This window comes from Dermacentor variabilis, chromosome 1 (assembly GCF_050947875.1).
Source record: "Dermacentor variabilis isolate Ectoservices chromosome 1, ASM5094787v1, whole genome shotgun sequence".
Taxonomy (NCBI): domain Eukaryota; kingdom Metazoa; phylum Arthropoda; class Arachnida; order Ixodida; family Ixodidae; genus Dermacentor; species Dermacentor variabilis.
In genome coordinates, this window is record NC_134568.1 from 190,146,353 (window position 1) to 190,159,630 (window position 13,278).

General features: G+C 42.5%; 1 protein-coding gene across 1 annotated transcript in view; it reads left to right on the plus strand.

Annotated features, from left to right (window-relative positions):
- Positions 1-13,278, plus strand: part of LOC142590007 (importin-4-like) — a 114,117-nt gene that overhangs the window by 67,133 nt on the left and 33,706 nt on the right. Inside the window, exons 15-20 of the mRNA XM_075701815.1 lie at positions 4,584-4,731; positions 9,001-9,111; positions 9,602-9,718; positions 9,792-9,915; positions 10,097-10,208; positions 11,847-11,989. Of these exons, the coding sequence (XP_075557930.1) occupies positions 4,584-4,731; positions 9,001-9,111; positions 9,602-9,718; positions 9,792-9,915; positions 10,097-10,208; positions 11,847-11,989 (755 nt within the window). The remainder of the gene's footprint in view (positions 1-4,583; positions 4,732-9,000; positions 9,112-9,601; positions 9,719-9,791; positions 9,916-10,096; positions 10,209-11,846; positions 11,990-13,278) is intronic.

Here is a 13,278-nt window from a genome sequence, read left to right on the forward strand (position 1 = left end):
CCCAAAAGTGACCATCATTGATTTTCCTGAAAAAATTTGGGCTAGGTGGTTTTCGTATGAATAAGGTTTCGCCAAAGGATTTTCGTCGAAAAATAATTTTAATCACATGAGTGCTCTTTGAATTTTCCGGGAAGAAGCAAAAGTTGGTTGGAGGTAAATTTTTTTATTCGTCTGAAAGTAGGCGCAATAACAAAATTTATTTCAGAGCATTATACTGGCATCCTTCTTTCAATTACATTATAATTGAATGCATATTAGAATTTTCTCTATTTGGCTCAGTAAAAAAGCAAACAAAAAGTTGCGTTTTCACAAACTGCGTTAACTTTTCAGCTACAATAATTTGTCTGCCGTTTCACCAATTGCTGTAGTGTATGCTAAATATAATTTCAGATTATTAAGAAATATATTTTTTGAGAAAAATACCTCCAAAGTTGGTAAAAAATGACCTTTTTGCGAGATTCAGGCCAAATTTAAGCGTTAAGGCCCTCCAGATAATATGTCAGATAGCTCAACATACGCACCGACCTCTTAGCTTGTGACATAGAATTTTTTATTCAAGTAAATTTTGTTTGAAGCAAAAAAAAAATTTTGTAGTTGGCAACCCATGTCACCAGTAGGAACTGCCGAGCTCAGTCTGCACTGCACAATGAGTATGTGGTGCCAGAGAGCTTTTGGGCTTACATATGCACATTTAAATCCTTCAGAGGGAGCTATTGCAAAAAAAAATTTGCCATAATTTTCCTAGGGTGACCGTAAAGTGAGAAAAAAAATATTGTGCGCTGGTATATATGTTTTGTTTATTCATGAGTAGCAACAATAAAAAAAAAGTAAATGAACTTATAAAAATAAAAAATTTGATGCATTGTTATACAGTCGACTCCCGTTAATACGAAGTTCACGGGGACCGCAAAAAACTTCGAATTAAACGAACTTCCAATTAAGCACAAAACACAAAAAACAGCACTTTATTTGTGGCGAAATCGAGTATTTTCTCTAAGAAAAATAGTCAATCATCTTGCTTTGCTTCTTCTTGCCGAATCGCGCTGCTGAAAGCAAGTTCTGCAGGCTGTAGATGTGGCGGAATGCTTCTTCCGCGTTACCTTCAGCGGCAAAGAAGCGCTCCGCAAGAGCAAGGCCCGCTGCTACATCGGCAGCCTTAGGTTGCGGCTCGCCTTCAACGTCATCGTCGCTTTCCTGGGTCGCTTCCTGGGGCCGAATAATCTCTACAATTTCGCTATCCGTCAGCGCACCGCACGTTTCGACCGCCTTGTCTACAGCGACGTAATCTTCAATATTGACGTCCCCGAGAGCATCACCAAAATCAGTGCCGTCAAGCTCGCTTGTTGACGCTTCCTCCGCAGAAATTTCAGAGGCATCCTCTGAAGAAGCTGCCACAAAACCGCAAGCCCTGAAGCAGTTTGCGATTGTTTCTTGCTTCACACGATCCCATGCTCGCGCCAACATGTGGATGGCACTAAGCAGGCTCACCTCGTACTTTGTGGAGCTATCCATACACAAAATCATGTGCTCGAGGAGGTGCCGCCTGTACAGGACTTTAACATTCTTGATGATGCCTTGGTCCATTGGCTGCAAAACAGCCGTTGTGTTTGCAGGCAAAAATGCGAGGCGTATTGCACTCAAGGCTGGCACATTCACGTGAGCACTGCAGTGATCGACAAGGAACAACACCTTGCGGTTCGAAGCAGCAAACTTGCGGTCCAATTTGCTTATCCAGCTCTTGAAGATTTCGGCCGTCATCCACGCTTTTTTGTTCGCCTCATAGTCCACAGGCAGCATCTTCACACCTTTAAAACATCTCGGCTTCGCGGCTTTCCCGATCACAAGTAACCGACATCATTCCGTGCCAGTCATGTTTGCCGCGATCAGCACCGACACTCTCTCCTTGCTGCGTTTGCCCCCAGCACAGTCGTCGTCCTTGAATGTCAGGGTCTTCTCTGGTAGAAGCCGATAGAAGAGTGCAGTCTCATCTGCATTGAAGATGTCTTCCGGTCTGTATTCGGCGAGATATTCACGCAGCTTTCCGTCCTTCCACGTGGCGCATGTTTCCTGGTTAACGGACGCCTTTTCGCCACACACGCTCTTGAAAACCAGGTCATGGCGATCTTTAAAGCGCGTCAGCCATCCATCTGACGAAACGAAGTCATCGATCCCCAACATTGCTGCAAGCGTTCGGGCTTTCATCGCAACGATGTCTCCGCTGAGAGGAAGTTTGTTGCTCCTGGCCTCCCTAATCCAAACCAGCAGAGCCTTCTCCAACTCTGGGTAAGCGCCGGTGCGCATTCGCTTCCGAGAAGTCTTGAACTTGTCGTTCTCAAATGCATCCATTATTGTGCGCTTGTTCTTGATGTAGTTAGAGAGCGTGTTCGGCTTGATCCCGTACTTCCGCGCTATGTCTTGTTTGGCGGCACCTCCCTTCTCAACTTCCTTCAAAACCTCGACTTTCATTACCAGGTCGAGCGTGCGATAAGAGCCACGGTTTGCCATGGCTATAAACTGCGCGACTAGGTACAGTCAATTCTGAATCACTCGTGGAACAACCTAGCCATGCCTAGCCTACGAGCTTCCCGCACAAAGGCACTCGACTAATCTCGCATAATCTCGCCACTTCCAGTATGCAGCGCTGCGTGCACCTATGGCACCCGTGTGGCCTCCGGCGGGAGCCGCTTCGCCTCCCGCCGGAGTTGATCACGGAGGCCACGGCAGCCGTAGCAATGAATAATCGCGCCGCTCCAAGAAGGATGGCGTTGCGGGCGGCTGCGGTGCCGATGACACCAACGCGGAGCACGGAACTGTTGCAACACTTGAAAAATTGCACATTCTACCAAAAAATGACGGTCACCTCGAGGATCCCAGCTGAAAATTAACTTCCAATTAAACAATATTACTGGATGAGGACTTCGAATTATCGAGCGATTTCTTCTATAGGATTACATGCAAAACTGACGGGACCAGCACTTCACTTCTAATTAACCGAAAATTCCAATTAAGCGGCTTCGAATTATCGGGAGTCGACTGTATACATATTTCAAGGCTTAGAAAATGCTCACACAAGAATATTTTGCAAGTCTCAAGTGTCTCTGCACTTACACTAATATTTACGTCCATAGCATAATCAAACTGCATAAGTGAGTGCACTCAAGAAAACTGTGTGGTTGTGTGCCCATCGAAAAAGCAAAAAGTGCGACAAACTTCCGCTAATCTTCATCTTATCACCAACCAGAGGGAATTAGTTTTCGCGAGTCTCCAAAGAAAAAAAAAAAGGAAATGCATGCACGGTGGCATCCTTCGTTCGCGTATCCCTGTGAGCAATAAACGAGCAAGTAACAGGCGATTGAGCGATTAGTAACGAGATAGCCATCAGTTTCACAAGCATAAGAAGCCGAAACCACCCGCAGAACAAAACTCAAACTAACCGCCACCTGCCCGCACACGCGCCAATTCATGAGCAGTAGTATATAGACACGCTGGAGCATACAAACCATGCAACAGAAAACGAGAGAGGGAGGGGCGCGAAAAAAATACCTATATTCCCACATAGTGGCAGCACATGCCAGGAAAGAAAAAGTTAGGAAATTGGCGCGATTTTTAAACGTACAGACGGCGCCGTAAATATATAGCATCGACCATTTTGGACTTGTTCGCAGCGCCATATATTTACGTCACTCACCCTGAAAGGGTTAAGGCAGATCATGTTTTATTACCTCGAGCACTGCACATTGAAATGTGTGTACTGCGACTGTATCATGCTCCAGACAGTCAGAAACGACAGCAAAACACCGCGCAGAGACCTCTCTAGAGTTGCTTTGCTCCTTCCAAAAATAGACAACTGCGGCGTGTATTGTGGCTTGTGTGTTAACCCAGTGATATGCCTGTGGTGCGTCCTGAAGTATAAAACTATAATTTTCTGCAAAATCCAACACCACGATGACCTCGTGTTGGCTTAGGTTAAACTTCAGTTCTCGAAAGTAGCGAGCTTGCTGCTTACTGTTGAAATGGTGGATCTGAAGTTGATTGAACATGACTGTGAACTTCTCGGAAAATTCTTTTGGCATCAAAGCAATAGTTTCGAGTCTACAGCAGACTCCGCTTATCCATTGCTGGACATGTATGTTGTCTCTGCTCTCTGCAACATGGGCAAGACTGTTGAAGCAGATCCTCAGCGTGCTTTGCTATGTCACTGGCAGATAGGCACGCCCATCTCTGTTTCTGTCTCCTCAAAGCGGACACAAAGTGTCTACCAACTGGGAAAACCGGGAATTCTCGGGGAATTTGAATAGTCTCAAAATACTCAGTCAGTATTTTGCATCTTGCTTTTAAATATGCTTTCATGCTTGGTTTGATGCTGATTTTACTCAGAGCAATAGCAAACCACTAAAAAGTTAATCGTACATAAATAATTACCTTACCAGTTAGACACTGAAAATGCCTTAAGAAGGTAAATTGTTGGAACGTGGAGTGAAATTTAACTTCTTCTTGTACTTCAACATGAATTGAGACACTGCAGATTTTTCTTTGCTCCAGTTCCATCAGAATGATTAGAATTTTTTTTTTTCCTCGTTTAGCCAGACATGGGGAAGTATGCCAGTCAGGTGATGCCCATCCTGCTGAACCACTTGGGTCAAACAGCAGAGCTGATGGCTCAGACGCAGAAAGACCCACCAAACCTCAGCAAGACCTTCTATGCACTGGAGACCTTCTGTGAAAACTTAGGTCTGGCTTTCTATGCCCTGTGTTATGACCTAATGTACCTTTCAACTGCTAAGAGAGGAGAAACCTACCATGGTAGCTTAGTGACTACAGTGTTGTGCTGCTGAGCTCGAGGTCCCAAACTGCCTTGTACGTTTATCAGCCCTAAACACTTCTGATAGCATGTTTCTGCATCACAAATTTCTGTGATTATCATGTAATCTGTTTTGTAATTGTCGTGTAAAAGCGCCGGGGGTACATTAAAATTTAAAAGGTTGTATACTGTTGGTTAGTGATGCAAAACTATGAATACTATTGATTAGGGGTGTTCAAGTAGTACTGAAATTTTCTAATTGAATACAAATATTTGGGAAAAAATGACTTCTGAATGTAGAATTGGATATAGAATATTTTCTTATTTCTAAACGTGAAACAATGTTTTTGTTAAGTCCATTTAGTAAAAATGAGGTTTTATCACATTACAGTAAAACCTCCTTAGTAATTTGAAGTTCGCCAGACCACGTAAAATATTGAATCAAGTATTGCCCAGAAAGAACAAAACACAGAAAAAGAAGGGCAGAACTGCACGACACAAGCACGTCGCGTTCAGTTTCAGTGTAGCAGAGCTATTCGAAGTAATCATTGATGCGCGATCGCTTGGTATGGTAGTTCACTGCACCAATGATCATGGGGCGAAATTCTTGGGTGATCACTTTCAAGGAGAATTTCACTTTCATAAGAATTGGCGCTGGACACATCAGAATATACAGCCAACAGCAATCTTGGCATTATGCAAAGATAACAAGCTTGGTACAGTGCCAGAAATGTTGTTGGCTTTATACGTGGACATGTCCACCTCTGAGTTTCGCGAAAGTGATACTGTCTCCGAAAGTGATCGCCCAAGAATACCGCTCATGATCTTTAGCTCGCTAATCATGCACAGCATCTCACAGTCACCAACGCTACTCAACACAGCTGTGGACAATGTTCAGGGACTCACTAACCATCACAGAGCTAAAGGTTTGTCAGTACCTGGAGTTGCAACCACAGGCAAGGAACTGTAACCAATTAGAATTTCAGAAATCAGGCGAAAGCTGCACGCCTCTCTGAAGTGGCTATGAAGTATTTTTGGCATTCAGCAGCGTCAGTAAGTGCAAAATGCATGTTCTCAGCTAGTACCGGGCATCCCTCAAGTAACTTTTTTCACCTCAAGGACCCCCTGACAATTTGTTGTAAAATAAATGAAGTTCAAGTTGAACATGCTTGTGTATATCGACCAGAATGCTTGGCTGACGCATGATTAGGTTACACATCTTACTGTTCAGTTTGATTGGAAAGAAAGCTGTTACAAATTTGTATGACTGCAGTGTAGCAAACTTCATTGCATTTTGACTTTTCTGGATTATAACATAAACTAATTTTGTTGGTGTGGTGTAACATTGGTTGTTTTGAATATTTAATATAGTGATAGCCATATTTGTGATTTCAGCAGTGGAGACTAATCATTTAATTCATTCGCCAAAATATTGTTATAAAAATGCATGAACTGGGAGTGTTATGGTACACTGTTATCCTAAAATTTTCTGTAATACATCTAGCTAGCAGTTAAAAACTATTGATGGCGCTATAGATAGCAAACGCTAGAGAACTATAGTAACACCCTCAATAATACCATTGATGGTATTTTTTACACTAAATGATTGGTTCTATGAATAGTTAATTTATGAATAGTTTTGCATTAGTAATGTACATACTGCAAGAAAGCTTAGTAAGCATCCTGAAATAAATTGTGCTCAATGATTGGTTGGGCATCTCAGTTCCGGGCTTTTAGAAGATCAGTTTTCGCTTTTCTTTCTTCCTCTCTTTCTTTCGCAAACCTCATGGTTCATAACATATTTTCGTCCTCTGTTAATGTCAAAGTGGGAAAAAAGTGTGTGTGTGTGTGTGTGTGTGTGTGTGTGTGTGTGTGTGTGTGTGTGTGTGTGTGTGTGTGTGTGTGTGCGTGCATGCATGCGTGTGTTGTGTGTGTGATCACTACCATATGAAGCCAGCAGGCATTAAAGCCAAGAAAAGCATAGTGGGAAGTAGCTCACATGTCTCCTTGCACACAAAGACACACACTCTCTCTCTCTCTCTCTCTCTCTCTCTCTCTCTCTCTCTCTCTCTCTCTCTCTCTCTCTCTCTCTCTCTCTCTCTCTCTTTCGAAGTTGTAAAAACCAGGAAAGGTTTCAAGATAAGCGGAGTTTCGCGATAAGCAAATTCACAAAAATAATAAGCCCCTAGATTCCTCATTTAAATGGGCCTTCGATGTTTGGATACTTGGAAGCTTGAACTCTTGCTTTTTACTCAAAAAACCTTATTCGAATCCATCCATGACTGTCTCCTTGTTCTTAAACACCATCAACAGCGTGGACAAAGGAATACCTAATTTCTTGGCAGTGTCGGACTTCTTTATTCCTTTCTCTACCTCTTTTATGAGGGTGCAACCTTACACTCCAACGTCAGCGATTTGCACTGCTTAGATGCTGCCATCCTGGCGTAATTCTTGCAGTATTCACTGAATCCACAGTCAAGCGTCACAACTTACATGGTGTAGTGCCCTGATCCACAAACTTAGAAATGCAGAGCACAACGAATAAGCAAACTGACCCCCTCCCCACACATGTGAGCATGCTTGTTGCATAGGTAATTTGTGCCTACTCGTACTTATCACACTTCATCAGGGGTAGGAGCTAGAGAAATAAAATTTCATTGAATTTTGAGGAGCATAAAAAAAACTGGTTTCTTTTTTTTTTTCAGAAAAATACAAAGATTGAAGAAAAGACTATTGCACACAGAGCTAGGAAAAACCCGACACATTTATTTCTCTAACACTGAAAAGAATATAATTGTTTTGTTACTGCATCACAAAAGTCCCAGCAGAGCTTCCGGGTTATGGCATTGATTTCACATTAAAGGGCCCCTCACCAGTATGGCCATTTTGAGCTGACAAGCGCAAAGCATACATTGTGCGATAACAATTGTCTGCCAAGTATTACATCGCTGCGCGCCGTGGAAAGATCTGCAATTTCAAACGGAACGCCATTTTTCCTTCTTGTGGCCGCCACGCTCCAAGCCGGAGGATGACATACTCGCGTCCCTGTGCCTACGTACTCAAGTCCGCAGTGTGACGTCACTCGTGGTCACACGTGACTCCGAGAATTATTCAAGGCACCATCTGTTATTTGTGTGATATATTGCTTGAATTGACGAATTGAAGCTTTGAGAAATAATAAAACACACAAATGGAATGTCAGCGTGTTTTTTGTTTTACTTCACACCAAAGCAAGAGAGATGTACTTCTGCTTCGTCTGCTTGTTCCCACGGTCGTGTGATCACATGCGCAGGTACCGAAACTATGCCATTGTCTACCGTGTTCCAGCGCGTGATCACGCTCTGCGATCCGCTTGTTCTGCCTCAGTATTCATGTAGCACTGAATTATACCGCTAGTCATGTTCCGTCGTGCACAGCGCACAAAATCATGCGCTGCGCAAACAAGACAATTGCTAGCGCGCAACGCCGTCGGCGAAAGCGCGTACGCCAGGGGAAAAAAAATGCGAGGAGCAAAAAAAAAATGAAGGCGGGGCCTGTGATGTATGCGTCACGCGATCCTCGAGGTCCGGTATGGGAGAATGCGAGGAAGGAACTTCGCTTGCTTGCGGGGCGGGTGGAGAGAGCGTCTTGCTTGGCAGTGGAGCCCGCCTGCTGAAATCATGGGTTCGTGGCACTGAAATATTTCTATCTCGGCTATTAATGAGCCCGTTTGAAAAATTTCTGCGGCAGAACCCTCCCTAGAGGACGCGTAACAGCTTCCAGCGTATAACCAAAATTTGCTATGGGGCCTGGTGAGGGGCCCTTTAAAGCATCAATACCGACATTTGTATCAATCTGTGTCCAATTCAATTCTGCTTGATGCGTCAACGCTTCACTGTGCAGCGGACGAAGCCTTCCGGACATTGAGGTTCAGTGCATGTACACAAGTTTTTGCATGCGATTCTTTACGAGCCTGTTCCGTAGCTTGGCATGCAATAAATGAGTGTGCATACCTTTCGTCACGAGACCATCCGTTAAGACAAATGGGTTCGTACCTTTGTTCAAAATCATGTATGACCTCCGTGCCGTGTGCTAAACAGCTTCTCTGGTCAACCACCTTTACAGAGTGGAATGGCTTATGATTTTGTTATCATGGGCTCAAAGGATGTGCTTTTTACAACTCTTTGAATGTTTAAGAATCTTCTTGAAATTTTGTGCAGAGGGAGAGCTTGTGTCCTACTTGCCAGATGTCATGCAGCAAGTCCTCCTCTTCCTGACAGCACCATCATACCGAGCTAAGGAGCTGGCCATTAGTGCCATTGGCTCTGCTGGTAAGTATTGATTTGTGTGTAAACAACCAAAATGAGCAACAATTGTCATGCCCCCCCCCCCCCCCCACCTTTCTTTCTTCTTGAAGAAGAAGGGAGGGAGGGTTACCTGCTATCCATCCTGCCACTCACTTGGCCTCTTCTATTAGGGTTTTTTTTTTTCTTTTTCTTTTATGTGATTCGCTAATAAAGCTGTATATCTGTACCTCTGTTTGTTGCTCTGCTTTGAGATGTCCATTTCATTCCCTCTCAAAGTCATATTTTCATTTTTGTCTTCGTAAAAGCATCAAAATAAACCTAGAAATTTTGAAATAGACAGATGAACAGAAACCTATCACTGCTGATTTTGTCTGGATGTTGCTAGCCCAATAGCAATACAGTAGGGTATAGGAATTTTTATTACAAAATGAGATGCATTATTAATGAAAAGTGTCTATTAAGCTGTCTCACTTTTTGTCTAATCGTAGTCATTTTTCTTTTCCCACGAATGCAGCCAATGCTACAAAAGAGGCAATGCTACCATACTTCCCTCAGATCATAGGTGACCTCAAGCAATATCTAACGGAGAACCAGTCTGAGCAGAATGCCACCCTTCGAACTCAAGCTGTCGGTGAGGTTGCAGCAGAGCTGCTAGTGCCACATTGCTTTATCATGGCAAATGAGCTTTTTAATCACATTTTCAGACACCTTGGGCTGTTTGGCTAGGACTATTGGAGCTTCCAATTTTTTGCCAATGGCTCCAGAGTGTGTGCAACTCGGGTTACACCTGATCAATGCAGTTGATGATCCTGATTTACGCAGAAGCACGTGAGTAGCGTACACTGTTTGTGCCTCTTGAAAATTCTTAATGCAGTCGATCTCTGGAGGACCTCAACTTGATAAATGTCACTTTTCGAAAGCGCAACTTTCTTGCACTTACTTTTTTTTACTACCGCTGGTGCTTTGTCATATCACATTGAACAGAGCTTGTGTAACACTTGCCTTGCAGGTATGGAATGTTTGCATCTGTGTCTTCGGTGCTGAAAGCCGACATGACACAGTATTTGGAACCTATCCTGGATCACATGTTTACTTCCTTGCAGTCAACTGAAGGTGTTGTGGTATGTTAGATTTGTAGATTTCAAGAACGCACAAATGCTGCAATTTTAATTTTTTTTTTAAATACTGATTCAAATATCGCTTTCATTTTGGTCTTCAAATCATGTAATTATTTATAAAAATTTACGAGAACACTAATATTTCAAACACTTGTGAGCAGTTTGTGTAGACGGAAGCAAGGCTGTGAACATGAAACTGATGCAAATGGGCATTAACCTTTTATGAAATCACAGCTACTGCTGATACCTTCAGTATTGTTCTGTTGCATGTATGAAAACATGCGAACAGCATTTCAGTGGCTGGAGAACCTTCTGTGTTATCTTAAATGTGTCAACACAGGAACTTTGAGCAAGCTTGACAGCAGGTCAATTTTCTACAGCTTGCAAACACAGATGCAGCATAGGTTTATTAGATAATGCTCCAAATATACTAACTATATGGCCTTCACCCTTGGCGTCTTTGATGTCCGTAATAGCTTTTTTCTTTCTCTCAATTTTACCTTAACATTAGAGATATGCAAATAATTATTTTTGAGGCCAACTCGAATATGAACTGAGTAGTGCCAGAAGCAAATCGAATATTGAATAGTTGGATAGTTTTCAAACAATGAAGCGCCATAATCACAATTAATATAAAATGATTTTCACATCCTAGTATTAAAGTTAAGTTTCTGTCATTACATAGTAAGTATTAAGCATTGTTTATTAAAAGCACAAATAGAGCATTAGGATCAAACAAGTTGTTTCTTCGCATGCACAGGACTCTTTAGAGAATGCGAATGATCGCTGTACAGCCTGTAAAGTATAACTAATTAAGTGATGTAGCCTGTAGACTTTAAGAAGTTGGCCCTTGAAAACTAAGGACAACATCAAATGGGTCTGCTTCACAATTTTCAGTGATATGTGCTGAAAAACATGAGCCCTTTCAAAAAGTTGTACAGTGAAGGTTTTTTTTTTTTTTTTTAAGTTTGGTACACTGGTTGCAACGGCTACGACAAAAGAGCGGAGTCTGGCGAGCAGGAATTATTTATTGTTTTACAAACAGCTCCTGCTGAAAGTGTGGACAAATATGTCCATCTAGGATGCGAAACCTAAAACAGCCAGAAAAGAGCCTCCAATGTGCTGTCATCTGTGAAAAATAGCTGGAAACAGCCGCTGCAGCCAGCAAATTGCCGGTCACTCTGACTTTGGTCTTGGCCGTCACAGCCGGTGAACTGCCGGCTGTGGAAGTGAATGGATTAAACCCAGAAAGCTCGTACACCATTCTACATCATGGAAAATTAAAACATCTTGATCATTCTTCTTTCGTGTCATGAAAAGTACATTCATACCGAAAGAAACTGTTATTTGAGTTAAAAATTAACTATTCTTGTAAGTAAATAATTACTAATTAGTTTGCTTAGCTCTTCATAAATGGAACTTTGCTCCACCATGTCAAAAACGCTACTATGACTTTTGCATTAAGTTTCCCACGCTTAAATCAAGATTTTGAGGTATTGAACTCAGCAGGCTTCGTGATGTTAAGATAATAAAATCTGAAGTATGCTATAAAGGCTGCTAAGTTTGTTACTTTTAAAAAATGATGTTTCTCTCTCTCTCTCTCTCTCTCTCTCTCTCTCTCTCTCTCCCTCCATGCCGTAGACACAGCCTGGAGACGCTTGTGGCTCTAGCGTCCAACTCTTTGATGACCTTGAAGAGAGTGACGATGAGGCTGCTGAAATAGACACTGACAGTGCAGGAGATGCTTTTGATGATGATGACAGTGAAGACGATAATGAGCAAAGGTTGGTCCAACTAACAGCTCTCTACTTTTAAACCTGCCAGCACTTTTGAGTGTCTTTTGAGCCGAAAACAAATGAGGCATTCCAGTACAGTAAAACTGATTATTCGGATTTCGCGGGACCGAAAGAAATGTCCGCTAATAAACAAATGCTTAATATATCAATATGCTTTTATTTACTGAATAAGTCAGTAAATCCTCTTTCTATTTTGCACAGAAGCAGTGCAGAAGCTGCAATTCTCATCATCTCAGGCCTTATTAGCGCTTGCAGCGGCAAACACCTCGCAACTTCCTTCACAGCGTGGCTGCAGCGCACATCTTCGTCTGAGCCTCACTTTTCATAACCGCATACACATCCCGATTATTTTTTCTCCAGTGAGCTGGTCACCAAGAGATCATCCGTTCATCGCGATATAGCCAGCGCTTTTTATTCTCAACAGCTTCCGCTGTGTTTGCAACATTGCACTGAGTCAAAACAAGATGATTGTTAGCCCCAACCGCTGTGGACGAAACTGTGGCCGCTATCAACGCGATCATGTACAGAGACCATGAAGTTCTGAAGGAACACAGCTAGCACACGCCCCTGGTCAAAAACAAAACTACTTTTGGCTGCAGCTGCTGCAGCTGAAACCACGGCCGCTATCGATGCGATCATGGATGGGGACTGTGCAGTTATAAGGCACACGGTCAATGTGGTGTTATGCACAGCAGTAAATGCAAGAATAAAGGCTCTAAAGGCAAAAATAAGCACAAAGCATACTGGTGACTCTGTCTTTCATGTACGATTTCCGCTGATGACTGTGGCAGTGCAGGCTTTACGGTTTCATTTCAGTTGGATTCTAGTGTTGTGTTTGGCTCTCTTGAGTTACACATTTGCAGCGCTTTGCATTCGCCAAGCTTCGAGAGTTGTCCGAATTAACAAGGGTTTGATTCGAATAAATAATACATGCGCCTGTCGGGACCAGAGGACAAGTCCGAATTATCCAATTTTCCCAATTACAGAGAGTCGAAATAGCGAAATTTTACTATAATGATATTTATGCATATAGGATGTCCCAGCTCACTTCAGCCAAAATTGAGAAATATTTAGATTTGATGTTGCACGACGCGACCAAAAGAATGTTGTTGGCCATTCTATGAAACAAATCACAATATTTTGCATTTTGTTGCTTAGTTAGTCAAGATTATTTAATGAATTCACAAGTCTTGGAGCATTCTAGGAATTGTCTGGTCATTTTTTTCTCTATGTCGTAAAGGAAGCCTGTGAAATGTGAAAAAAAAAAGCATGTGACT